Genomic DNA, 27901 nt, shown 5'->3' with positions numbered 1-27901 from the left:
CCTCCCGGGTCCTTGTCTCCTACACGCCACACCTGCCCTTGAAGGAACCGCCAAAGCCTCCCCTTCAACTTGTCTCAATTGGACGTCCCCTGTCTCCCTTGCTGTGACTGCCAATGGCATCCTAATCTTTATCATTTTTTTTTAATTTTATTTTTTTTGGCCGCGCCGTGCAGCTTGTGGGATCCGAGTTCCCCGACCAGGGATCGAACCCGCGCCCCCTGCAGTGGAGCCGCAGAGTTCTAACCACCAGACAGCCAGGGAATTCCCTACTCTCATTATCAAGAGGGATATATTGTAACTGTCATTTCCATACCAAAAAATGGATTCCCAGAGAGCTCTAATCATTAAACCAAAGTTACCTGCTTCAGCAGGAGTGGCGGGCCCCAAACCTAGTCCATCTAACTCCAAAGCCCTCATTCTTTCCGCAATTCTACATGTGGCCGGCCTCTTGGGGGAATTTACTGTCTTGTTCTCAACCGTTAATTCCAGTGCACGTAATTTTACTGAACATGAATTAGCTGGTTGTGAATATAGATGATGCGAGTAAATACTCTACTAAAGATGTGTTACTGATCAATATTCAGGGTCTCAGTCCAGTGGGAATGCCAGGAAAGGAATATGAAAACAAGATGTGCTGTCCGACAGGACAGACGCCATCACCCTGGCCGGAAGTCCCTTTTCAAGCCTCGACTCCTACCTGAGGCCCAGCTGCAGACTCCTCGTGCTTTCTGGCCAGACCTGTGCACACGCCAGTCCCTCCGCCCGAAAAAGCGTCCTCTCCCCTCCTTGCCTGACAAGTTTTCTCACTCCCATTGCAATGCCTCTACCTCAGATTACCCAGTTATCAGTCTCCCCGTAATCCTCTGTCCCCAGCTCTGAAGCACAACTTACTACCTTGTGCCGGATAATTTATTTATCTGTATGTCTCTTTCCCACTAGACTGAAACTCCCTTAAGAGAATGAAGCTAGCGTTGCTCCTCTTTGCATTTCCAGGGCTTAGCTAAGTAGACAAAGGACACAGAGCAGGGTCGGAGGAGGTATTTGTTGGGTAAATGAAGTCATCTTGTCCATCTTCCTGTGTTTGAGTTCCACTAAGCGCTGTATTTTCTATTTTGGTTTTATATGTACCACATGCTGGTGCCTTCTTGCCTCCCCTTAGAAGACACACCACACAAGCTAATAAATATTCCTTGCTGGCTGTGTTCCGTTCCTGAAGCCTGCCTGCCATCCACACAGAAACAGCCACAGTATGGGGACCACCTTATCCTGCACATCCAAGGCAAAACAAAATGATTCAACACTTCCAAAACAAGCATGCAAGATGCAAATGGTTTCAAAAAATAGACCCAAAGCCAAATTGAACACAAATACCAAGGGAAAAAATGCAGGCAGAGAGAAAGAGCTATAGGAAAGTCTAGGCATACCCAGGGCAGGTTTAATCAGCCTTGCCCTGCAGACTCTTGCTGACACACACAGGGATCCTATACAAAAAGGCCATTGGAGACTTTCTAGTATCACCGGAACGCTGCTTCTAGATACTTCTAGACGCTTGTAGATACTTCTAGATACCCCACACGCGCACTCTTTGAGAACAGCAAGAAGGTCTGCTGAAGGTGCGAGACAGTCTGTGACTGGAGGATTGCCAGATATTTATTAAGCACCTACTGTGTGCCAGGCCATGTGCCAGGTATTGTCACCTACCTACCTTCCTCACTGCATTCATTCCCCAAATTCTGCTGAGGCAGATTGTTAGTTCTCTTCTACAGCTGAGGAAACCGAGGCTCAGTGTTTATGATTTATACACATCACACTGCAGAAGGGGAGTCTTCATCCCCAGATCTGTCCGATTCTTAGTTTAATACACTTTCCACTATCCACAGACATTTACATGCAAATGTTGCTTTAAAAACCAAGCTCGTGGACTTCCCCGCTGGCACAGTGGTTAAGAATCCGCCTGCCAATGCAGGGGACACAGGTTCAATCCCTGGTCTGGGAAGATCCCACATGCCACAGAGCAACTAAGCCCGTGCACCACTACTACTGAGCCTGTGCTCTAGAGCCCGTGCGCCACAACTACTGAGCCCACGTGCCACAACTACGGAAGCCCATGCGCCTAGAGCCCATGCTCCGCAACAAGAGAAGCCACCGCAATGAGAAGCCCGCGCACCGCAACGAAGAGTAGCCCCCACTTGCCGCAACTAGAGAAAGCCCGCGCACAGAAACGAAGACCCAATGCAGCCAAAACTAAATAAATAAATTTATTAAAAAAAAAACAAAACCAAGCTCGTGGTTTGCCATGATTGTCCCTGCGAACAGGAGGCTCAAAGCTCACCCGGCAGTAGCCCTGAGAGACTTGGGGAAGGGTATCCCCATTTTCACCCCCTGATGGCAAACCCCAGGCCTGGTTAGAGGGAAGCACCTGTGCTTGGCATGTCACCCCCCCCCGACCCCTGCAGCACATGAGGTCACAGTGCCCAGCCTCGGAGGCCCGCCATACATGCCCAGCCTGATTCCGAGGGCTCCTGGGACCGGTCCTGCCCGAGGTGGGCCAGGGGCTGCCCGGGGAAGGTACCCGCTGCTGAAGAGCAGAGCTGACCTGGCTGACTTAAACAGTGCGGGCAGAGCAACTTCCTATGAAGACCGCATGAACGAGCAGACATTTCCAGTTTCCCCAAGGGAAGCGAATATCCAACCCTTCCCCTTCCCAACCTGCGCATATATCTAGGCAAGGTCCCTGGGAAGGCTTCAAAATGCAGTGCCTCACCCCGACCCCAGAGGTAGCACATGCACTGAATCCAGGTGTAGCTCACTGATACCACGTCTTTCCTAAGACTGGGATATGGGGGAAGGGAGGAGACAGCCACTCGAAGGAAAAAAAAAAAAATCAACCTCCTAAAGGTAGGAAATGAGAAACAGGTAAGTCGTTGCAGGTTAGTGCAAAGTGATGTTCTGAAAAGCATGTATCCAACAGCCCGGGATTCCATTCCTGCTTCCCCACCTACTAGCTGTAGGTCTTGCACAAGTCCATCCACCTTTCTGGGCCTTAGAGTCCTCATCTCTAGGATGGGGGGTAATGGTACCAGGCCCGCTACTGGCGGACTTCTGTGGACCCGCCGAGTGCGGAGCACACAACTGCCCTGCTAGCTTCCGTCTTCCTCTCACTGGTTCTCAGTCTCACTGTAACAGACATGAACTCGCGAGGGAATACAGGGTCCTCGGAGACCATCACACAGAGGTCCCAGCTCCAGGATGCCGTCCCAGGGACATAGCAGAAGCCGGGCTCACTCTCAGAGCCCACGGGCTCCTGTTTGACTGGGCTCCTTAGTTCAGGAAAAGTGAGGGCCTGGAACTGAGGGGTCTGCTTTCCTCTCCCTGCTGCCGGTCCCTTCCCAGCCCCCCACCTGGCCAACCTGGCCAGCTCTAGGGAGACTCGGCCACTTCGCCTCTGCTTCCTGGGAGGAAGAGTCCGGGGCTGAGGCTGGCTCTCTCTGCTGCCCGTCCCATGCTTGCCATGGGAAAGCAAGGTCTTCTGTGCTCCGGCGGGATGCCCGCTGGGTCTGAGTAAGGCACAGCTCTCCGGGGCCGCCGGGGCCGGGGGTCTCTTCCTTCCCCTGGGTTCTGCCTCAAGTCCCCGGACTGGGGGGAAAGAAGGCGTTTCCAGGCTGCTGCTGGCTTTGCGCTCACCTGCTGGCCCTGCCACGGAGCGGGGCATCGCTGGGCTGGTGGGCTGGGGAAGGCTCAGAGCGAGCCGAGGCGAGGCGGGGCGTGGGGGGGGGGGGATGTCTCAGCCTGCGGCAGCCAACCCTCTCCCGCCTCGCCTCCGGCAGCTGAGCAACGCCTCTGGTCAGCCTGGGGGCATGGGGGGCGGCGGTGGGATGCTCCAGACCCAGTGGGCTCAGGACAGGCCTGGAAGGAGCCGAGGAGCCCGGGAATGAGGCAGCCGGGTGGGCAGCCCGCGGCATCTCGGGGCAGCCGGGCGGCCGAGTCGCCAGCCCCGCAGGCGCGCGGCGCTGCCCGGGGGCCACAGGTAACAGGGTGCCGGGCTCCCGTTCCAGGCCCCGCCGCCCCGGGCCGTTACCTTCCACTTTGGTGAGGGTCAGGACCGGACTGTTGCAGGCGCTGAGCGGGGCCACCCGGGCCGAGTGCTTCTTCATGATGAGCCGTCCGCCTGCAGGAGCGCCGCCGCCGATCGCCTACATGCTGGGGCCGGCTGGAGAGCGCCTCGCGGGCCCGGGGGCCTCCTCCGGGGAGGAGCGCGAGCGGCTGGCCGCCCCGGCCCTGCCTTCCCGGGCTGCCGTGTCCGCGCGGGGCTCACTGCGGCGGCCGCCCCGCGGAGCGCATCGCCTCCGGCCGCGCAGCCACTCCGCACCGCGCGCACAGCCTCCCGCTCCGAGGTTGCCGCAAACTCCAACGTCACGTACAAGTGCGCTCCCCGCTCCCACCCCGCGGGCTCACCTGCTCCGCCCCCCGCCCCGGGCCGCCCAGCCCCGCAGCCCGGCTTCCTCCCTCGGAGCCCGGCGCCGGGTGCAGCCTCCGGGCAGCGGGCCGGCCCGCAGCTCCCCGGCAGCCCCTGCCCTTTCCTGTGACCAGCGCAGGGGAGGGAGGCCCTGCAAACTTAGCCTCAGCGCTTCACAAGTTTAAACGGGGAGTTGTTCGACTTCGGACGGAGAGCTGCCTCCTCCCTGCGCAAATTCCTGAACTATTGGTTTACGGAGCGAAGCTTCCCGCGGCTGGCATTAACGTCTTTGAATGAGTCTAGGGCACATTTTCTGCCTGACCCCGGCGGCCAGCTCTTTTTTCTTTTGGAGACGATGCCAAGTCCAGAGAAGCAGGGCAGCCACAAGAAAACCAAGGCTTGAGAGTTCTGCCCCTGCCCCAGTCCGGAGAGGCCAAACTCCCCGGGAAGCGGGGAAAGCTTCATTTCCGCCCAGATCCCAGGTTTTCGCTGCAGCTTTTGCCTCTGCAGGCACTGGTCTCACTGCTCCCACTCAGACCCACCTGTAAGCCACTGACCAATGATGCTTGATAAAGAGCAATGACATACCTCTTGCATCATCACTAGCTGGGCGATCCCTGAGTGACTCCCTGGTACCCAGGACGTTTATCCCATGACAATGCACCATCAAAAACACCCTGCCATCATCTCTGCAGGTAGGATGCACAGGACTTGTGTGGCCCCCAAACTCCAAGAGTTTTATGGGCATCTCATTCACGCACGCGCAGCCATCAGTGATCCGCTTTGGTCTCAGTCTCCACTGGGAATCTGAAGGCTCCGTAGTGACTCAAGGTGGGTTTCGTTGTTATTGTTAAGTCCTTACCCAGACTTTCGGACACCCCCCCCCACTCTACCTGGTTTCCTGTCTCAAAGTTGATGTTCTACTCTGTGACGGCATTCTCAGCACCCATCAGGGTAACTCAGTGGCATGGCAGAGGCGGAGAGTGACCTCAGAGCTACAGGGTTTCCCTAGCCTGGCACCTACCAGCTGTCTCTGGTGACATCCACCTGCATGCTCCCAGGTCTCTGGTAAAAGTGGTTGCTACAAGCTGCTCTTGTAGGCTTCTTGTTATTACTTGCCCTCTTGAACAGCCGTGATGAATAGAATGGCTCCTGGGTCTCCAAAAAGCCAGGGCTTCCCAGGGTTGCTGCCTCATCATTATAGCCAAGGAAAGGTTTTTAGGGTCTCCTCAGAGCCCTCTAGTGGTAGCCTCCACGCTGTGCGCCTCTCACAGGGAGCTTGTCCCCAGATCCCGAGATGACATTACAGTAAGTCACTAAGCCATTCCTTTCCTCGTAAATATTAAGCACAAATAAGCTTAAAGCAAAAAACAAAAACAAACCAAAAAACAAACAAAAAAACAAACCTCTTCTATAATATTCTTATGTGTTATTTCATCAAGTTCATCAATCAACATTTACTATATACCCAGTAACTAAAATAAATATTACATCATAACAGCACCCATTTTTTGAGCACTATGTTTCAAGTACTGTGCTAAGTGTTTTACATAAAGCATTTCATCTTCTACTCACAAAAGCTCTGTAAAAATCACTGTTACCTTGTTTTACAGATGGGGAAACTGAGGTGAGGAGAGGTTAACTAAAATGTCCCAGGTCAAACAGGCTGAGCAGGGATTTCAATCCAAGTCTGAACGAATCAAAAGCCTACACTTACCACTGCTCTGCTATTCTCTTACATTATAAATGTAAAATGCAAAAATTCCACGTAACTATGCCAGCTGAGGTGGGAGACACAAGTCATCCATAATCCATTTCCTTTCATTTGAATGTGGTTTTGGAAAAGCTCATCATGCTCACGCTTGTCTGAACTCTCCACACTCATTCTACTGCACAGGTCACAGCCAAACTGTCCAATAAATATCTGTCTGATTGTTTTTTAGGTTATCTACTTTCTATTTATCGCAATGTTATGTACAAGCCAAATAGGTAATTAAATGTTATCAATATTAAATACCCCTGTCATTAATTTCACTCATTAACTAACTGTTACCTAAACTTCTTTTCCCCCTGCAGGATACCCCAGGACCTTATGATACCTGAGAGATCATCACCTCTTCATGGCTGTCAATTTCTGCTTACCAAAGAGGCGGTACCAATTCTCAATTTCCTCCCCTTAATTTTAAGTACTCAGTGCTGTTCTTTTTTTTCTATATTCAACTCGATCAGCCTTGGGTACTCCCTCACCTTGTGTTCCAAACAAACAAACAAAAAAAACTTACTCTCCCTCCTGAAATAAAAAACAAACTTCCTGCACTCCACTTTAAATCAGGAGTCCCTGCTGATTTCCATATGAGTACTGCCACCCCTCAGCATACATCTTTTTTGGGAGTAGGTGTGATGCGGATGCAATTTAAAAACTTACATACATAAAATTATTCTAGAAAGTTAACTGTGTACTGGTGTATGAGTACACACTAGTATTTTGAGAATTCCAACAAGTTAAAACTCTATGCTGGAGTTAGGCTATGATGATCTAACTCAGGGATATCTAGAAAATCACCAAGTTCCCCACTTAACACCTAAATCTCAAATTACCAAAAAAAGGTGCTAATAATTCTTTCAACAAAGAGAGAGACATGATCCCTGAAATATCAATGGAAACAACTTTGTATAAGTAATATCCAGGCCAGAGGATGGAGCATTTGACCTCTTACCTCCATTTCTCTTTGGAGGGTAGGAGTGTGAGCTAATAACTGAAGGATATCATTGGGCATCCACCTGTCTTAAATTTAGTATTACAGGGATTTATCTGAAAGGAGATCTGGGGTGACTTTTCGGGTCATATTCATTACCAGATCTTCCCTGTCATCTTCTGAAAACGTATGGTATGGTGGTTCGCCCAGCAAAGCCAAGCCTTCCCTTAGCTCTACATAAGATGGCAGCTGTTCGGACAGAAGCCTGTTCTTTGTCACTAACCCCACTCCCTCGTTTGTTTTTCTCTTTTCATCAGTGCAGTTGAGGAGGGGGGATATTTAATGGAAGTTTGTGGCTGCCTGGTACGGTGTGCTCATAAAGACGACATGGTCTTTGTGTCCTTAGTATTATAGCCCGATCACTGAAGTTAAGTTCACTGAATAGATACGAGGGTAACAAGGCTTTGACGCAGAACTTAAACACCACAAGCCTGACTGTGACACTCCCTGGCCTGCCCCCAACAGCGTCTCTACCGTCTCCCCACTTCCCACTTGCAAACCAGAGAGGAAGAAGTAAAAAGAGGGGTCTCAGAGAAGAAAGGAGGTGAAACAGCCAGGTTTTCCTACCACCAAGTGGCTCTATTTCAATTGCAACCCAGCGGTGGGGATCCACCCATGACCCTTGAGGGGTGAATCACCAGGAAGGGGCTGCTATGCAGGGCCTGGCTGATTCCTCAAACTCTGGAGGCTCACCATGCTTCCTCCTGGCACTGGGCTCCCAGCTCTGGGCTTACACTCAGGCTCCAGCCTCCCGAAACAACTCGCGTTGCCCAAATACCCTGTCCTGCCTTCCTGAGCAGACTCGTACTTCTGACATCCATGGGGGTCACTGGCCTGTTCTTTCCTCTGTGCTGGTATATGAATACCTACAGTCCAACTGTACTATTCCAAGAAGGCATCCAATCTCTTTGGTGGGGTTAAGTGGTACTTATGATTCTCTTGAGGCCAAGACAGCATGGAAAATGTCTTGACCAACAGCCAGGAGCTGGAGTTTGAACTCCAGCCTTGCCAATCGGAGGGGCCAACCTTGAGTGGTCACTCAGCCTATCTCGGCCTCGGTTTCCAAATTGGGGCCTGAGAGGGTTTTCGAACTGTGTTTCCTGGTCTCTATGCAAAGCAACTCTACTTTGACCTGTCGGGGTTCCATGTTAGACTTGGTTTATAAAAATGTTGTCACTGTAAAAAGAAAGTTCTGAAAACCACTGACTCTATAGCTTCCAACATCCTGTTTGGCTTTAAAATTTGGGGTGTGTGAAATTATCTTCTTAGATAAGACAATGGTCACTGCCTCCAAAGGCCTTAAAAGGATCTTATTCTTTGTGAATATCTCCACTTAGTTAAGTAGACTCTTGCTTTAAGTGGTTTTCTCACTTTTTGGACAAAGTTAGAAACACATTTACATTTGTCAAAATTCATAAAGTTGTACAGTAAAAAGGATGAATGTTACTGTTTGTAAATTACATATCATTTTTAAAATTGGGAAAATATGTTTTACATATACAAACATATATATAACTGACTTTAATATTTAATAAAATATACCTTTTACCATGTTTTGGCTGTTCTATTCTATTCTATTTTTTCTATTCATCTTGTTCTATTCTTTTGTGTTCTTTCATTGCAAAAAAATGCCGACTGTGATCACCTTAGTTGGTTTTATACCTTCCTCATGGGTCATAATCCACGTGATTTGAAAAATATTGTTAACAATAATATTCTTTGTATGTGAAGGTCTTTACTTAATCGGTTCAAAATAAATAATAAAAATGTAAAATCCAGCTAAGATTTTCAATAGCCAGAAAGCAGACCACTTCAATTAATTCACTCTGAACTATTAACACTGTTTCATCGTCCTCCTACAGTATTAAGTAGAAGAGTAATAAATTATTTTTGTGGTTACCAGCATTTAAAAATAATCACTTAAAGTCGTTCCAGGAACCAGAAATGGACTTTTACCCAAATAAGTCGGTCTGCAGCAATCAGAGTGGAGCAAACATTGGTATTTCCAACAGGAGAGAAAGTCTCATGATTAAAAGAAATTAACTCTCATGCACTGGGCAGCTCATTGCCCTGATCCGGCAGGAATAATTGATAACCTTTTTCAATAACTTCAAGTGCAAGTGCAGGAAACAAGATGGTGGCCTTCCCCATCTTCACATCTCCCTTCTCTTCTTCAGCAATGTGTATGACCAGGATGAACTCAGACTCACTGCGGTTCCATAGGATTTCTCCTCTTTCTCTAAGGAGAAATGTCAAGGTTGGATAACTCCAGGCAGGACATCAAGAGGCCAGATCACTGGATGTCACCAGTGGGCTTCCAGACACATCCTGTCCGGGCACCTCCAAGCCTTCTCCATGGTGACTAGACAACAGCTGGCCCTGTGGTCATGCCGGGCCCAGAGCTGGGATCATGATGAATGATGGGGGAGGCACAGAGGTGGGAACAGGATGTCCGGTAGTTTCCTTTGTGGATCCTAGGCTGTCCTGTGCTCAGGGAGAGCAGCACAGCTGGAGGCGCTCCTAGGTGGACGCCTGGATTAGCCTGAGGTTCCCTCTCCTGGGACTTCGGAGACCTAGCCAGGTGCCAACACAGTTGAGGGGTGTAGAGGGACCACACAGTGTCTGGTCCCCAGTAGGTACTCAAGAAATGACTGTTCTCTTCCACCTTGGGAAATGGACATGCCAGCTGCCACGAATTCCTTCCAACACCCTGAGTCAGTATAGAAAGGGGCACTGCTTATAAATGTTTTCATTAGGGCAAGTTGTTCAATCTCTCCAGGCTCAGCCATTTCATCCTTAAAATGGAGATAGTACTGGTAGATACCTTATGGTGTTGTTGTGAAGAGTAAAGGAACTGACACTATGGTAAGTGATTACAATAGCATATGGCAGATGGCAGGCACTCAGAACACATCAGGCGCTATTTTCAGTCTCTCCCACTAGGTTCTTTAATGGGGAGGGGCCATCTCTGTCTTGTTGTTATCTCCAGGGCCGAACACAGTGTATGGCGTATGTAGCAGGTGCTCAAAGCAGGAAGGAAGGCAGGAAGGAAACAAGGGAGAGAGGGAGGGAAGGAGGAGGGAGGATGGAGGAGGGAGGGGGGGAAATTCACAGGACCCAGAGTTCTTCTAGAATTGTCGGCTTCACCCTCCTCCAGGACTGTGCCTTCCGCCCGCGTGGTACCAGGGGTGACTAACCGCGCTGGCTGATTCCCCCGTGCCCAGGGCTCTCTGGCCCTCGCTGGCTTCATCTCAGAGGAAGTGCTTTAGAGACCAGGACAGTGGACTCAAGGTGCGGAGCCCGATCAGATGGCATTTAGCTCAGAAACAGCTGCCTGCCGTTTTCCGGATGATTCATCGACCCCAGCTGGCCTCCCGTCCGATCCCCCTGCTCTTCCTCCTCTGCGGGGTGGGAGCTAGGATGCTGACCTACCTCACATCCCTGTCAACACCCGGGGCAGACTCCCTTGGCTGGGGTTTGTTTCCAAGGGTGAAACAAAGCGACTGGCCTTCAGACTCGGCTTGAAAAGAGGAAAGATGTGTGGGTTTGGGAAGGAGCCACTCCACTCACGAGTTACTAAGCGCAGGACAGGGCAGCGCCCACAGGCAAGGGTGCCGTTCCCTGAGGACCATTCAAGTTGGGCGGACAGAAGTTCGGAAGTTCTGATTTCTGAGCTCGGGGCCTGCTCTGACTCAGAACGCCCTTTGCATTTGTCCGAGGCGGTGATCACCTCTGCCCCGCCCTGCAGTTAGCTGTATACTCTTCAGCTTCCTGCTGGGCTGTAAACCCTGGGAGGCAGGGACCTTGCCCACGAACAGGGCCTATGTAAGCCTCATTGAGGGAAGGAATGAAAAATCACCAGGGCAGAAAGAGCTGGAACCTGCCAGTGGTGGAGAGGGACAAGAAGCTGAGTCCAGAGCAGCAGATTGCAAGAGGCGGGTTCTGTCAGGATGCGTGTCCTGAAGCAGCCCCTGCAGGAATCAGGGAAGTCCTGCCCCTTCGTCCAAGGACCTCCAGGCAGCACAACTTCCTGTGTGCTCTTCACGCCATCCCTGACCCCCGCTGGCTTCTTTCCTCTCCTGAGGACCTGGCTCTCCTCCTCGGTTCCTCGTTTAGGCTGGTGGATCCAGGAAAGAGCTCAGCCCCCGCCCCGTGTTTTCCCAGTGCCAGCAGCTGCTACACGCCCCTCACCTGCCCCTTCCTCTACCCCCCCGCCCCATCCCGGTTCCAGGCCCACCATCCTCCTTGCCAAGCGAAACATCCTGGGAAGTGTCTTCTGTTGACCTGACCCTGGAATTCCTGTGCCTAAAACCCTCCTCCTTGCTAGACTGCTTTCCCTGAGGTCTTGGTCTGGCTCTTTTTTTCCCTGAGGACAAACTTTCCTCTAGCTACTGGTGCCCCCTGCTTCCACCCAAAGAACAAAGCACTTTGCTCCCAGCAGAAGGTTTCACTCTTGGCCAAGCTGCTGCCTTCAGAAGCCCTCAGGCCCTGCCCTGGCCTCTGGCTGTTTTCTGCCACCTCAGTCTCTGGTTTCAGAGAAAGGGGGGCCCTGGTGGAGGCCAGGAAAGCCAGGTTCTTGGTGGGGGAGGGACCCGAGTGTGGCTCTAGCATTCCTGCTCTCTGGAACTCACGCTTACCAATCACTTCGTTGAAAGGCTTCAATGAAGCGCATATTCTGTTCCTGGGGGTGTGCTCCCTGCTCGGTGACAGTGAAGGTGAGTTCTGACCAGTGACACCCCACGCATGACATGCTGAGGCCACACCTCAGAGCACAGCTGACCGAGCCCAGTGGAAGTCTGTGAACTCCCTGCGTGAGAGTGACAACTGTGCCTGTCAGAGATGATTACCAGATGATCCACTGGCCCAAAAGTATAAAGTGCTCCAAAGAAACAACTGTGTCTTCCCCCAAAGCACTGAGAATGGTCCTTTTCTCCCTTGTTTTGCATAAGGTATCTATTGACCTGTACTGGGCATATGGGGGACTGGTTGCAGCAGTCACCAGACAAGCAGGTGCAGGACAAAGGAAGAAAGATGTTCACGATTTAATCAGATACAAGGAACACACCTCTTTTTTTTTTGGCAAAAGCAAACAAACCAAAATCCTGCTTAAGGCCAAGTCTGTTCTTTGCTTGGGGGCTGAAAGAGAAGGTCCCACCAATTCTGGACAAAAGCAAGAAGAGGCCAGAGGTCTGGAGGTTACCTCCTCCTCCTGACTGAGGCAGTTGGTTACGCCTTCCCGCCCAAATGAGTGGCTAATGTAGGACAAGGGGACAAGCCTCAAGGTTTCCCTAAAGCTCCGGTGGGGTTTGGAGGGTTAAAGGCATGCACGGCTGTTCCTAAAATTATCTTGCTGGTATTAGAGTATTTCTGTCTTGTGGATTCCAGAAATATGTTCCAATGAATAACTCCTTGTCACTTTGACAAAGGTGAGCTTCTCAGTGCTTCAAGGGCACATCTGAGGCAGTGGATCAGGGACCAGCCCAGAGCACTCGTTGGTGAGACCACTAGGCTTGGTTTACGTTTGCTGGAGCACGTCAACACAAGTATGATTTTCTAGCCAATGGGAACGTTTTGAAATTATCTACCCAAAATTTGTTCTTGGATTTTTGTCAGTCCCCATTTTGCCTTTAAGATGATTGTCTTTGGAAGTTTCGTGTACTACTGATGGGAGCAAAAATATACCCTTTCTGAAAGTTGGCAGAATCTATTGAAATTCCTACAAAATAAAAGCTTTTACGGCTTATTACCCACTATTTCCATTTTTAGGAATTTCTCCCAAGAAATCACCTGATGTGAATAGAGATATATTACAAAGATGTTCATCCAAGTTTTCGTCTTAATAAGTAAAAAGTTGGAAACAACCTAAATGTTCAACCACAGGGAAATGAGAAATAACGTATGGTGTACTTACACAAAAGAGTTTACGTTTAACACAGCTGATAAAACAAGTTCAATAACATAACACAGGGAAAGTTCTAGAGAAAAAACAAACTATACATTTTATCCAATATGATCTTCACATAGTTCCTTCATCTGTAGACCATTTCATATATATATATATGTATATAATAATATATATGTTATATATATAACATATACGTTATACATATAATATATATGTTATATATATTCAGAAAAAAACTAAATAGGCTACCACTTTTTCCCCATTTTTTTCTAACCACCACAAATAAAAACAGTGATCACTCACTTTCTCCGCGACACTTCTCTAAAGGAGAAGGTTGTTCAGTAGAGGAGGGGCCTGAGACCAATCTTGATGCTTAAGAATAGCTTAAAGGGTCTAAAAATATGTCTCTTGTAAACACACAAATGCTAATAATAACAGGAAAAGTCTTCATGTACAGGAGTGCATAAAATAATGGTGTGGTTGGTTTTTCTTCTAAAATATTTAGACAATTTCTCTTCTTTTTTATAGAAAATCTTTTTACATCCGTGCTTTTAGAGCCATTGTTCCTCTGTCTTTGCAGAAGTGTCTATTATAATATCAAAAATAAATATACAGTTCTGTTCTCTGTATTTTAAATATTTTGCTTTCTCACATCCTTTTTATATCCTTGCTGTATAAATTTTCAGAACATGCTAGTAATGAGCAAAGAGAAGGTAGGAGTGAGAAAGGTGCTTTAATAAGAGCATTGACTTCTTCATGCAGGAGGGAAGGAGTGCAGACCTTGAAAGCTCTTGAGTTGGTGAGAGGCATTGGTCGCCCTCCTACCTGGGTGGGGATCTCCTGGGCTCAGCAATGACCAGTTGGCTTGACCTGACTGCTTCTGCCTTTGCTCCAATCTCAGTGAAATCTTTCCCTGTCCTCTCTCTCCTTCACCTTTTCATTCCCGCTTCAATGTAGCTTTAGATTTTGCCCTTGAGTGCACATGAGTGAAAAGGCTAATGGGTCAGCATCTGTCTTAGACGGGAGGATGGCCATCGCCTTGCGTCCTGGCTGGGCTCCTTGCTGCCCCGCCACCTCAGTTTCAGGGCCTGGGGTAGAAATTATTATTAGACATTATTTTATTAACGGATTTGTGTATACCCATTACATATTGTTTATTAATACAAATACTTCTCAGCTTGGATTTATTTGGTCTGATCCATTCTCTCTACTTCCTGAAAGTTCAAATGTACAAAGTGTGACACAATTCACGATCCCCTCTTTCTCTCAAGCTTGATTTCTTTCCTTGATGCTGTCTAAAACATGTCCCCTTTCCATCTCCACCTTACCCCTCCTTTAAGCCCATTCTTCTTGGAAAACTATAAAAATGGAAACAAAAAACCAGACCATCAAAAGGAAACCATCATGCAAAACTATAATCCAAAAAGATACATGCACCCCAATATTCATAGCAGCACTATTCACAATAGCCAAGACATGGAAGCAACCTAAATGTCCATCAACAGATGAATGGATAAAGAAGATATGGTACATATACACAATGGAATACTACTCAGCCATAAAAAAGAATGAAATAACGCCATTTACAGCAACATGGACGGGCCTAGAAATTATCACACTAAGTGAAGCAAGTCAGAAAGAGAAAGTCAAATGCCATACGATATCATTTATATGTGGGATCTAAAATAGGACACAAATGAACTCATCTACAAAACAGACCCACAGACATAGAGAACAGACCTGTGGTTGCCAAGGGGGAGGGGGGACAGGGGAGGGATGGAGTGGGAGTTTTGGATTAGCAGATGCAAGCTATTATTCTCTATAGAATGGATAAACAACAAGGTCCTACTGTATAGCACAGGGAACTGTACTCAATATCCTGTGATAAACCATAATGGAAAAGAATATGAAAAAGAATATATATATATATATATATATATATATATATATGAATCACTTTGCTGGATACCTGACACTAACACAACATTGTAAATCAACTATACTTCAATAAAAAAACTGTTTTTTAATTAAAATAAATAAATAAAATAATTAAAAAAGGAAACTGTCATGGACACTTGCATTCAAGTCTTGAATTCCCTGCTTTTGGCGGTGAGAACCAAGCCTGGTACAGCTCTGTGAGGGGCCCAGCTTATGGGAAACATGAGAGCTGCTCATCGATTTTTGTTTTCACCTTGACTGCTTATTTAAAGCGGGCTGGCATCAAATGCTCTATTGACAGCGGTATTCTAATTTGGGATGAGAAGCAGCCTAAAACATCTAAGACATGATGACTGTGCTTGAAAATCTGTCCCCGGCAGTGGCATTCTCAGAGTTTAAGGCACACTTCACCCGTGGCCCTGGAAGCATTATTTGGTTCATTCATGAGATGGGAAAAATAAACCACAGAGGCTTCCATTCAACTATCCTTGGAGCTCATTGAAGATAACAAACAAACAAAAAACCAAAAACAAAACCAAAAAGATAATTTAAGGTGTTAGCCTAAAATGGAATTAAAAAAAAGTCACTTTCATTGCAAAATATGCATCGACAACCCTGTCCAGAAATGATATAGGTAAACATAATTTGTCTCCACTCAGATACATATTTGTAGGAAACCTCTCTATGAATCTGAATGGTCGTGACAGTATCAAGCTGGGATGTGGAAAGCATGTACCTAATCCGATCCACAGCTGGGGCCTCGCTTGGACTTTGGCAAAAGTTCAGTCCTGCCTGGGCTTTGGGTATGGCTTACAGATGATACCCTGTGGCCAGTCCAAGTGGTTAAGAGCACGGACCTTCTGAGGTAGAAAGGGTTTTGGAAATCGTCTAGTGCATCACTCTTAATTTGGGCCAGGAAGGAATAAAACTAAAAGGAATGCAGAGAAACAAAAGACTATGGCTATTCTGGGAACACTAAACAGAGGCAACCTAAATATACCTCCAGAAGTGCACAACGGCCAAAATGAGGAGGTCTGTCTTGCAGCTGCTGCTGCTAGGAAGCTGAGAGTATTGTAGATCGATGGGACCCACCTGCATTTCAGAGACTCTTCTGCAGGTAAAATAAAGAGGCTATTCTTTCTTGGACTTCAATTTTAAACTTTGGACGAGATTCAGGAAAATTCTAATGCCTTTAAAATGACTCGTTTTTAGGAAAGGAAGTTGTGCCTCTAGGAAAAAAAAAATTCAATCTGAAGAAAGAAAAGACAATATGAGTGCTTCCTAGCTCCATATGGAAGTTTTCTGGGAGATGGGGGTTTCACAAGGTGAAGTTAGGTGAATTAGAGCATCTGGTAAGGCGTTTTGTCAGAAAGGAAGACATAGGAAAAATAGCAAACTCATATGCTTCTCACCAGCAAGAAAGTGAAAAGATAACAACTAGAATGGGAGAAAATATTCCCAGACCACATATCTGACTAGGGATTTTTATCCAAAATATGTAAGAACTCTGATGACTCAATAATAAAAAGGCAATTCAATTTAAAAATAGGTAAAGGTGAGGGCTTCCCTGGTGGCACAGTGGTTGAGAGTCCGCCTGCCGATGCAGGGGACGCGGGTTCGTGCCCCGGTCCGGGAAGATCCCACATGCCGCGGAGCGGCTGGGCCCGTGGGCCATGGCCGCTGAGCCTGCGCGTCTGGAGCCTGTGCTCCGCAACGGGAGAGGCCACAGCCGTGAGAGGCCCGCGTACTGCAAAAAAAAAAAAAGCTGAAAATGGGCCAAAGAATACCTCACCAAACAGATGCCTCACCAAAGAAGATGTACAGATGGCAAATAAGCAGGTGAAGAGATGCTCCACATCATATGTCATCAGGGAAATGCAAATTAAGACAACGATGAAATACCCTCACACATCCATTAGAAGGGCCAAAATCTGAAACACTGACAACACCAAATACTGGCGAGGATGTGTAGCAACAGAGACTCTGCCATATTCTTGGTGGAAATGCAAAATGGTGCAACCACTCTGGGAGACAGTTTGGCAGTGTCTTTCAAAACGGAACCTACTCTTACCATATGATCTGGCCATCGTGCTCCTTGGTATTTACTGAAAGAAGCTGAAAACTTATGCCCACACAAAAGCCTGCACACGGATGTTGACAGCAGCTACGTTGATAACTGCCAAAACCTGGAACCAACCAAGATGTCCTTCAGTAGGTGAATGGGTAAATAAACTGGTCTATCCAGACAATGGAATATGACTAAGTGAAAGAATCTGATGTGAAAAGGCTATATATGATAGGATTCCAACCATATGATATTATGGAAAAGGCAAAACTATGGAGACAGTAAAAAGATCAGTGGTTGCCAGAGAGGGGGTGTGGTAGAAGGGGGGAAAAATGAATATGCAGAGTACAGAGGAATTTTAGGGCAGTGAAAATACCCTGTATGACGTTATAATGATGGAGAGATGTCGTTACCCATCTGTCCAGCACCAAGAGTGAACCCTAAGGTAAACTATGGACGGTGAGTGATTATGATGTGTCAGTGTAGGTTCATTCTTGGTAAAACATGTACCACTTTGGTAAGTGATGTTGATAATGGAGGCTATTTATGTGTCAGGGTCGGGGGTGTGTGAGAAATCTGTGTACCTTTCTCTCAATTCTGTTATAAACCTGAAACTGCTCCAAAACAATTCAATCTTTAAAAATTGAAAAATAAAAAAGGGCAGAAGATCTGAACATCCATTTCTCTGAAAAAGATATACAAATGGCCAACGGACGCACATGAAAAGATGCACAACATCAACAGACCTCAGGGAAATGCAAATCAAAACCACAAGGAGATACGACTTCACACCCATTCGGATGGCTAGAACCAAAAAGTCAGACGACAACAAGGGTTGGAGAGGAGGTAGAGGAATTGAGAGGAAAACCTCATACACGCTGGTAGGATTGTAAAATGTGCAGACACTTTCAGAAAACAACCTGTCGGCTCCTCAAAAGGTTCAACATAGAGTTATTATTATTACCCAGAAGTCCCACCTCTAGGTATGTACCCAAGAGAATGAAAACACGTGTCCATACAATGACGTGTACATGCATGTTCATAGCGACATTGTTCATAATAGCCCCACATGGAAACATCCCAAATGGCCACCAACTGATGAATGAATACCGAAAACTTGGGTGTATCCACAGAAAGGAGCAGCATTCAACCGTAAAAAGGAATGACGTGCTGATACATTCTACAACATCGATGAGCCTGAAAACAACACGCTAAGTAAAAGACTACATCGTGTATGACCCCATTTATATGAAACGTCCAGAACAAGCAAATTTATAGAGACAGAGAGTGGACTAGTGGTTCCTAGGGGGCTGGGGTGGGGGGGGACAACCAGGGGGACTGCTCATGGGTAAGAAGTTTCTTTGGGGGGTGATAAAAATGTACTAACATTAAAGGTGGTGACGGTTACATAATTCTGTGAATACACTAAAAGTCACTGAATCGCACACTTCAGGTGAATTGTGTGGTTTGCGAGTTACATCTCAATAAAACTTATTGAAAAAACTTAAAATCTTTAAAAATGCTTCTTAAAATCTAATATAAAAATTTATTCTGAACTACGGTCACACATATCTAGTGGTATCTATTATTAAATAGTAAGGTTTTTTCACAAAAATATCAATCGTAGTTTACTGTGTTCGGTGGCATTGCGAGGTGACTCTGAAGATCATTTCTCTTGTTCCATTTTTTGGGACTGATTTTTCTTAAGCAAATATTTGCTAAAAATGTTGTCATGAAAACAAACAAAAGATTGGTCAGGTTTTTTTTTTTTTTTTTTTTTTTTTTGCGTTACGCGGGCCTCTCACCGTTGCGGCCTCTCCCGTTGCAGAGCACAGGCTCCGGATGCGCAGGCCCAGCGGCCATGGCCCACGGGCTCAGCCGCTCCGCGGCATGTGGGATCTTCCCAGACAGGGGCACGAACCCACGTCCCCTGCATCGGCAGGCGGACTCTCAACCACAGCACCACCAGGGAAGCCCTGGTCAGGTTTTAAAACTGACTACCTACAGCCTTCACACCAAATGTTCAATACATCTACTCACTACCCGTATACTCCTTAGGCCTTTGACATTTTTGTTTTTTAATATTTTTTTAGTTCAGTTAATTAATTATTTTGGCTGCACTGTGGCTTAGCTGCGGCACACAGGATCTTCATTTCGGCTGCAGGATCTTTTTTCAGTTGCGGCATGTGAACTCTTCGTTGCGTCATGCGTGCGGGATCTAGTTCCCCAACCAGGGATTGAACCTGGGTCCCCTGCATTGGGAGCGCGGAGTCCTACCCGCTGGACCACCAGGGAAGTCCCAGGCCTTTGACATCCTTAAGCGTTTGTCCTCAGAGCCCATTAAGTCACTAGAGATGATTATAATCCGTACCTAAATATTTCAGCTCCTGCCTCTGTGAAGCGGGCCTGTCCCTATCTTCCTGGCACGGTGGTGGTGGGGACTGAGTGGGACCCTGCATCAATCAAAACTGCCCAGCAGTGCAGCGATGTGGCCTGGAGCCAACTACTTCGTCCACTCATGGGCTGGGCAAGGTCGCCAGGTGCTGGCCTGGTTCCCCATGTGACTGTTTCAGCTCTGTCCCTCAGCAAAGTACAAGCCGCCCACATCATAGGTGTCAAGGGTGCTTACAAATGGCCCCAATGCAAGAGTTAAGTCTAGGAATGCCAAGGGCTGCTGTAGACTTCCAACAAAAGTTCTCTCATCAGTGCTTATCCCAGACTCTATTTTCCCCCTTTTCTATGTATGTTTTCCCTGAAGGCCAATATAGGGAAAATAATGCCAAAAAATAGGGACCCATTCTTCCCTTTTTTCTACAGTGCATGATTTTCGACAGTATAATTACTTCTTTTTCTTTCCAGGAAATCAGAACATCTACCCCCTTCACAAAGGCGATCAAACTAGGCTGGACGCATGCCTTCTACCAACCAAGCAGGAGGCTTCCCAAGGGAACTGGTTTATCAAAGCCGCTCAGGACAAGGTTATACTGACCAAGCACAGAGAAAACACCTTACAGTGAGTCTTGTATGTTTCCCTTTTTCAAAATCCTTGAAGGCCACACACAGTCCAATCCGGACGATTTACTCTATATCCTGGGAAGTGCTAAACCAGCTCTCCAAAAATAAAAGCCCCGATGTGCAGCATTTTCCAACTGCCCTGATGTAAGCACGGACGGTACGGTCCATTTCAGGCTACCAATATGATGTCACTGGACTTGAAATTGGGAGATGTGTACAACTGCCTCTTGTGAACTGGCACGAGCCCGCTTCGGCATACCACTAGGTGTTATTTAAGAGCACGTGAACGATAATAAAATTTTAGGCCACCCAGTTCAGTGATTACAGCACCACAGTCTGAGCACCTGTCAGTAAGGGGGGTGAGCGAATCAACTAAAGCATATACGTCTTCAATCTTAACTGCCCGTTATGGACTCTGATGCTCTCATGACCCCAGTTAGCCATCACATTTTAACCCGCCCTGGGCTGGCTGGCTGCAACGGCGAGGACTGGGGAAGCCCAGTCCTTTGACAGCTATATCGAAACCCAATCTATCGTAGCTTCAACGTTCTTCCTTTCTGATGTAGCTTTTCATTAAATTCTGCTGATTCTCACGGATATATTTTAAACTGTCTTGTCCCTCCTCTGTCTCCACTCTCATTCATTTTCCAAAGCGCCCTGGCCGGCACGGTTGCTGGTTTCTTAACTGGTCCCCTGGCGTTGAGTCCTAGCCTCTCATGGCCGCTCGCTGTCACCAGAGGGGTCTTTCGGAAACGGAAGCACTCCAGGCTCAGACGATCCATGCCAACCATCATCCACCTGCCTTCTCCCTGCAGACATGCTCACCTTCCCTGCGCACCTTTCCTTCCTGTCTGTTGCTTTCTACTCCTCTGAGCTCAGCTTCAGTGTCACTTCTACCGGGATGCCTCCGCTGGCCCTCGGCCCTCTGGGCCATGTCTCACACACACACTCGTGGTGGTCGGCCGCCTTCTGCAGCATCCGTCACCCTTTCCCCAAATAGGCCGCCATGCACGGATTCTTCGAGCCTCGGTTCTTCCTGATTTGAGTGAGCTCCAGGAGGGCAGGAGTCTGTCCAGCCTCATCTCTAGGGCTTCGATGATGCAGGGCACAGGGGGAGCTGCTCAGTCACTGGCATGAGGACAGGTGCGAGGCACTGAGAAAGGACTCTGAACTTGTCCACTTAACCCCCCTGATGGCTCTCCATCATCTGCAGCAGGAGTTTGCAACTCTGTTTGCTCACTGGATCACGTGAAAATACAGGTACTCAGACTCCTATCTCGGACCAACCAAATAATCTCAGGGAGGGAGGGATAAGGCATGCCTAGGCATCTGCACCCCTAAAGAGCATCCCAGGTGACCCTGCTGCAGAATGAGGACACAGGACCACGCACCTAGCAGATAAACCCCTACACCTCAGCCTTCCTCAGACTCCACACCCACCTCTCACATCCCTGACTGCTAGAACCAGCTGTATGACCTTGGAGATGCCTTTCTTCCACCTCCACCATCCTCTGGATGGAAAATTCCTCCTCCGCACTTTTGAAGACCCAGATCAGATGCTCTCTTCTCTGAGAAGCCCTTCCTGATGCTTCCAGGTAGAGCCGCTCTCTTGCATGCTTCCAGCAACACTGTGTTGCATGTGCAGTTCCCAAAGTGTGTTCCTTGGAACTCTAGCTTCTAGGGGTGGGGACTATGGGAGATGGGAAGGGCTGCACAACACATACCCACCACCCCCCAGAAGATCCACAGTGTACATTAGCTTATTAAAGGCTCGGAGAAGATCTGCAATAAAAACAATGAACACAAAACAAAAACCCGCTGAAATTGATTTAACCCGTTGTCTCTTACACTTATTTGATCATGGGCCCTTTTTCCTCAGCCCAACACTTAGGAAAATTCCTCAGGAGTTACTGTAACTATTTGTTTAAACACAGTTCTCTTCTGGACTGGTCTCCGAGCTCCTGGAGGACAGGGGTCATGTCTATTTAGCTTTCCATCTTTGCTACTTGGCAAACTTTGAGCATCAGCATGCGTTTCTTGAACAAACTGTTGAATACCTTGTTACCTCTCGTGACTTTTCTCTGAAAATCTCAACTCTCAGGATTTCCGGCATTTGCTTTTTCCAAATATTTGCTCAGAACGGGGATGCTGAGTTTCTGCTCCGTTCCTACAAAGACCAACTCCACGGCAATTTAGAAACTGGAGTGTAATTCTTGCCTCCTCCATCCAACTGTCATGAATGTTTTATTCTCTTATCCATCACAGTTTCCTGGGAACAGTTTCATCTTTTAAAAGAAATACATAATCCTGGTTATCAACAGGAAAATGAGCAAAACACCTTCACAGGAACTCATTTCTTACTTCAGCAAAAGGTGTTACTCAATACATTAGAACACCGATTGAGGGCTCTTCTATTTCCTCTCTTTTTCCTTTAAAAGGAAAAGATATTTACTTTCTTTTTCCTCTGAAATTGCTCAGCTGCCAGAGTTGATACTCAAGAGAGTTAACCGTCTACTAAAAATCTCTCCAGTGCCTCTGGGGTGTGCGTTGGTATCCATGTGTCAATACATCTTCCTATGTTTATATTTACAGTGTGATACAGCTGAGGGGAAAACCTGAAGGGCATTTCTAACAGCTCATTGTTAATGATGATCATGGTGTGTACAGGATATCAGAGAAGTAAATCTATTTAATCTTGTTAAGAATAAAAAATGTGGGTGTCGTTCAACTGCCTGCGTTTTTCTGGTTGGTCTTTCATCACAACAGATGTGTTATTACTGCAAATACGCTCCCATTACAACCTGACGTTGGTTCTTTTAAAACTTCTGTTCTCTGGAATCAGTGATATTGAGTCAAGGTCAATGAAGATTTGGAAGCATCTCTGCAGATGCTCTTGAACAAGGACTGCAGTGCTCTCTGGGGGAGCAACAGGAGGCACGTGGCCTGATTTCACAGCTTGGAGTCTGCAGAGATGTCACCCTCCTCCCTGGGGTTCTTCATGGGTAAGAGAATGCCCTACATTTCTCTCTGCACCCACCTGCCAACCTACACCAGGCTGTTACTCGTTCATTCCTTTGTTCCTTGATTCAATGAATGTTTACTGAGCACTTACTTGTCGACTGAAAAGAAATATGTACAACCTGAAAGTTGAGAGCTATGTCTTATTCAGTGAACGTTCTGAGGACTTAAGCCCAGGACACGGCATCTCAGAGAACTCTGGGAAACTGTTCGGAAGAGGCAAAGGGTGCAGGGTGTGGGGGCAGGGAGAAGCCAGGATATAGAGGAGTTTTTGCAACAAAGACCAGGTAGTCGGAACCTCAAAAGATTACTGTTAATAAAAGAAAACCAGATAGCTTAAGGTAAAGAATTTAGTGCTTTTAGTGCTTTTCTCTGTATGGGCAGATACAAGAGTCTGGGTTCACTGAAATCACCCCTTTGATAGGCACCTCAGCTACCTGGGGCCAGCATCCGATGCTTCTCATTCTGAGTCTCCAAAGGGTGCACCGTTGGGGTGACTGCAGCAGCTGCCTGCTAGATGGGGGAGCATCCTGTTTCCATCCTGGGTTCCCCCAGGGCTCACGGTCGGGGCGGCTGTGATGTGATGGCTCGATGGCTGCAATATCCTTGTTTACTGATACGGCAGGCAGGATTTTAGCTCACACATCAGGCACTGTGCTGATGGCTGGAGCTAGACAAAGACTGTCCCTGACCGAAGCCCAGCCCAGCTCCTCTGAGCCCACTTCTCAATTGGGCCCATAAAGACTAGAACAGGGCTTCCCTGGTGGCGCAGTGGTTGAGAGTCCGCCTGCCGATGCAGGGGACACGGGTTCGTGCCCCGGTCCAGGAGGATCCCACATGCCGCGGAGCAGCTGGGCCCGTGAGCCACGGCCGCTGAGCCTGCGCGTCCGGAGCCTGTGCTCCGCAGCGGGAGAGGCCGAAAAAAGAAAAAACACTAGAACAAACACTAACATACTTAAAAAAAAAAAATTTATTGAAGTAGTTGATATACAATGTTGTGTTAATTTCTGCTGTACAGTAAAGTGACTCAGTCATACATATATATATTATTTTTCATATTCTTTAAAAGATTTTTTTTAATGTGGACCATTTTTAAAGTCTTTATTGAATTTCTTACAATACTGCTTCTGTTTTACATTTTGGTTTTTTGGCCGCGAGGCATGTGGGATCTTAGCTCCCTGACCAGGGATTGAATCCACACCCCCTGCATTAGGAGGCGAAGTCTTAACCACTGGACCGCCAGGGAAGTCCCCTCTTCTTCATATTCTTTTCCACTGAGGTTTATCACAGGATATTGAGTATTGTTCCCTATGTATACTTTCTAACAGCTCCAAGGCACATCCCTGGGATGACGCCCCTTCCCTTAAAGAGCCTGTCTTCAAAAACTGAAGGCTGCCCAAAGAATTTACTGTTTGCTCCAGCCAACCCCTGATGATACCGCGTCTCCTGGTCTCTGTGGGAGGGTAGGAGTCAGATTTCAATAAGTGCCAGGTAACACACCCAGACGGGTTTCTTAGGAACCACCCCCGTCCTGCATTTTCTAATTCTTCACTCCCCTGCCTCTGCTGTCTACCGTGCTTGACGCTGCTGAGTCCCACACCCACCCCTTTCCAGTCACCTCGGTGTGAACTAAGAATGCCACGTGCCATATCAGTAAAAGAAAGGATGTTGCAGCCACCAAGCCGTCACATTACAGCCGCCCTGACCGTGAGCCCTGAGGGAACCCAGCATGGAAACAGGATGCTCCCCCATAAAACCATCAGATACTACAGCCACCCCGAACAGTGCACTCTGCGGAAGCTCAGGATGGGAAAGCACAGGATACGGGCCCCAGGTAGCCGAGGTGCATGTCAAAGGGATGATTTCAGTGAGCCCAGACTTTGCACCTTCCCATACATAGGAAAGAGCTAAATTCCACAACTTGAGATTTGTGGTTTTCTTTTATTAACAGTCATCTTTTGATGTTCCGACTGCCTGGTCTTTTGTTGCAAAAATTCCTATATATCCTGGCTCCCCCACTTGCCTCTTCGGAAGAGTTTCTCAGCATTATCTGAGATGCTGTGTCCGGGCTTAAAGTCCTCAGAATGTCTGCCGAATAGAACATAACTCTCAACTTTTAGGCTGTGTTTTTTTTTTTTTCAGTCGACATCTGTACCATCCGAGTGGAGCTCAGTGCTTTCCCCTACCATCAGCGGTCACTGAATCAAACCCGTTTTCCTGCTTTTACTGACATGCAGCTGTGTTCGTGTTGGACAAGATCAAGCATCTGCCCTCGTGGGGCTTACATTTCAGCGGGAGACAGTGAAGAAGTAGAGCAGGAAGCGGGGTGATGTGCTAGGTCTGTGGGGGTCAGGGAGGCTCCCTTTGAGAATGTGAAAACTTAGCTGAAACCTGGAGGAAGAATAAGCTAAGAGCTGGGAGGAGAACATTCCAGCCAAAGGAGACACGAGGAAAGGAGGTGCACGTCCCAAGAACAGAGCGAGCAGGACATGCGTCAAGGGGTGAGGCTGAAAAAGCAGGTAGGGACCCAACCCACCTGGTCTTGAGGCCTCGATACCTCCGGACTATTAAAATGTTCCTTTATCTCCTTCTGCCCCCGGCCAGGGTCACGGTGGGAAGCCAAAAGTGTGGGAAACCAGGTGGAATAAAGTCAAATTTGAATCAAGACGTTGTACCGTGGGAACGGGATGGAAATAAGGCAAGAGGTAAATCTGCAGTGCAATAGGATCATCGCATGCCTGGGGGAGGCTGGAGTGAAGGGGGTGCTGGGATGGTACGTGAGTTCTTTGACAAAGACCATCTTAGCAACTGCTCCCTGGAAGGCCTGGCCGGGACAGCCGCGGGGCAGAGAAAGCAGCAGAGAGCAGAGGGGCGTTGACCGCACGTGCCCTCTGGTTGCTCCTTCCCTTTCCACTGGTCCACTTGCTTGTGGTTGGTCTTCCTTGCCCTTCTCAGAGCCGCATGCAGTTTTAAGAGGCAGGAATGCTGAGCTGTTGTTTTATCCCCTGCTTAGAGAGGAGTGTCTCCAAGCTCACGGAAAGGCTGGCAGGAAGGATGCTCACAAGGTTCCAGGCATATGTGCTCTTTCCAAACATGCAGACACCTGGTTTTTTTTTTGGCTGCGACATGAGGCACGTGGGCTCTTAGTTCCCCGACCAGGGATCGAACCTGCCCCCCTCTGCATTGAAAGCACGGAGTCGTAACCACTGGACCGCCAGAGAAGACCCTCTTGTCTGTCTTTCTAACTGCTCTTCTGCAGAACTGGGCATGGTAGGAAACAGGGAAATGGGTTGAAAATCACCAGAATCGGAACATTCTGGGACCCAGGATGCACATAGACAAGTCACCTCCTATCACAGAGACAGTCTGGAGATGCCCAGGGTCTCTTATGTAAGTGCTCACGTCTGTTCCTTAGCCCTTAAGGGGTCCTGCTGACCCTCTGTGTATCCAGGAGCCGCTTATCCTCACTTCCTGTGTCTGGGATCCTCTCTCCTCCCCACCTGAGCCACTTCCTGACAGCCCTGTGTTTGTATGGGCAAGCCTGGCTGGTTCTCCTTTTATCTAGGAGGTAGGAAGCTTTACGTAGAGCATCTGATTTAAAAATCTTTCACACAAGGTGGGATCAGCGGGTAATAACTGGGGCCCCTGCAGAGGTGCTGATGGAAAGTGACAAGAGCCCCAGAGTTAAGAACCTAGGGAACTACCGTCAATTTTCCCCTCCCGATAGAAAAGTTGCCATGTGTATCAGACCAATTTCCCTGGCTGGGCATACAGGGGAGGGTAGGAAAGCTGGGGTAGCTAAGATGAGGAAGGAGGGTTCAGAGCCAGGCCAGAGACCAAGGGAAAGGGAAGAGGCTCCACAGCCCCGAGCGTTTTTCAAGAGCCAGGCTCACGACTGGCCTCCTGCCATGGTGTCCCATCATCATCCTGATAATAACAGAGATTATGACCTTGCAAAAGGATGCCGTGAGGATTAGGTGAGGCGTGTTCACGAAGCGCCTAGCCCAGCACTTTGCACACAGTGAGTCACTATTTCCACGGTTATTGAAAATAATTGCTGAAACGGCAGATTCATTGGATGCGAGTTGTGTCAACAGAATATTCGAGATCAGGCGGATGCGGAAGAATTATGCAATTCACCTTGTGCTCCAATAATCCCTCTTCTAGCAATCGATCTCAAGAGAGGTACCTAAAGACATCTGTACAGGGTATTTGTTGCGGCGCTATTTTTAACAGCAAAGGACTGGAAAGAACACACATGTTCACCAAGAGGGGATGGAGAGTAAACCAGGGCATGATCACATGACAGAGTCTGAAGCAGCTAAAGAAAGCAACAAGCACTCCCAGCGCGGTGACTGGGGTCTGTGAATACAACTGGAATATCAATAAGGGTAATAACTATAATGGATTCAAACACACCAAATGCGTTTGAAACCATGAGTTTATAAAAATACTTGGGAAAAAAGTCTTGGTTACTTTTGTTCTGTTTTGTTTTGTTTTTTGGTACGCGGGCCTCTCACTGTTGTGGCCTCTCCCGTTGCGGAGCACAGGCTCCGGACGCGCAGGCTCAGCGGCCATGGCTCACGGGCCCAGCCGCTCCACTGCATGTGGGATCTTCCCGGACCGGGGCACGAACCCGTGTCCCCTGCATCGGCAGGCGGACTCTCAACCACTGCGCCACCAGGGAAGCCCCCAAGATGGTTTTTAAGAATGAAAAATAATTAATTGTCCTCCTTCTAAACAAGGTG

At 48.0% G+C, this 27901-nt stretch overlaps 1 protein-coding gene across 2 annotated transcripts in view; it reads right to left on the bottom strand.

The window, feature by feature from the left end:
* SLC35F3 (solute carrier family 35 member F3) overlaps positions 1-27901 on the bottom strand; it is a gene marked incomplete at both ends in the record, with an annotated part of 287527 nt that overhangs the window by 94677 nt on the left and 164949 nt on the right. Inside the window, one exon of one of the 2 annotated variants that reach the window (XM_082674282.1) lies at positions 4079-4154. The exons of the other annotated variant lie outside the window; for it this stretch is intronic. Within the exon in view, the coding sequence (XP_082530408.1) occupies positions 4079-4154 (76 nt within the window). Of the gene's footprint in view, positions 1-4078; positions 4155-27901 lie in introns of those variants that run through there. 2 annotated transcript variants of the gene reach the window in all.

Source organism: Grampus griseus (assembly GCF_964374135.1).
Source record: "Grampus griseus genome assembly, chromosome: 16".
NCBI classification, from domain to species: Eukaryota; Metazoa; Chordata; class Mammalia; order Artiodactyla; family Delphinidae; genus Grampus; species Grampus griseus.
Note: the sequence above shows the minus strand (reverse complement) of the source record. Positions and strands in the feature narration are given on the sequence as shown.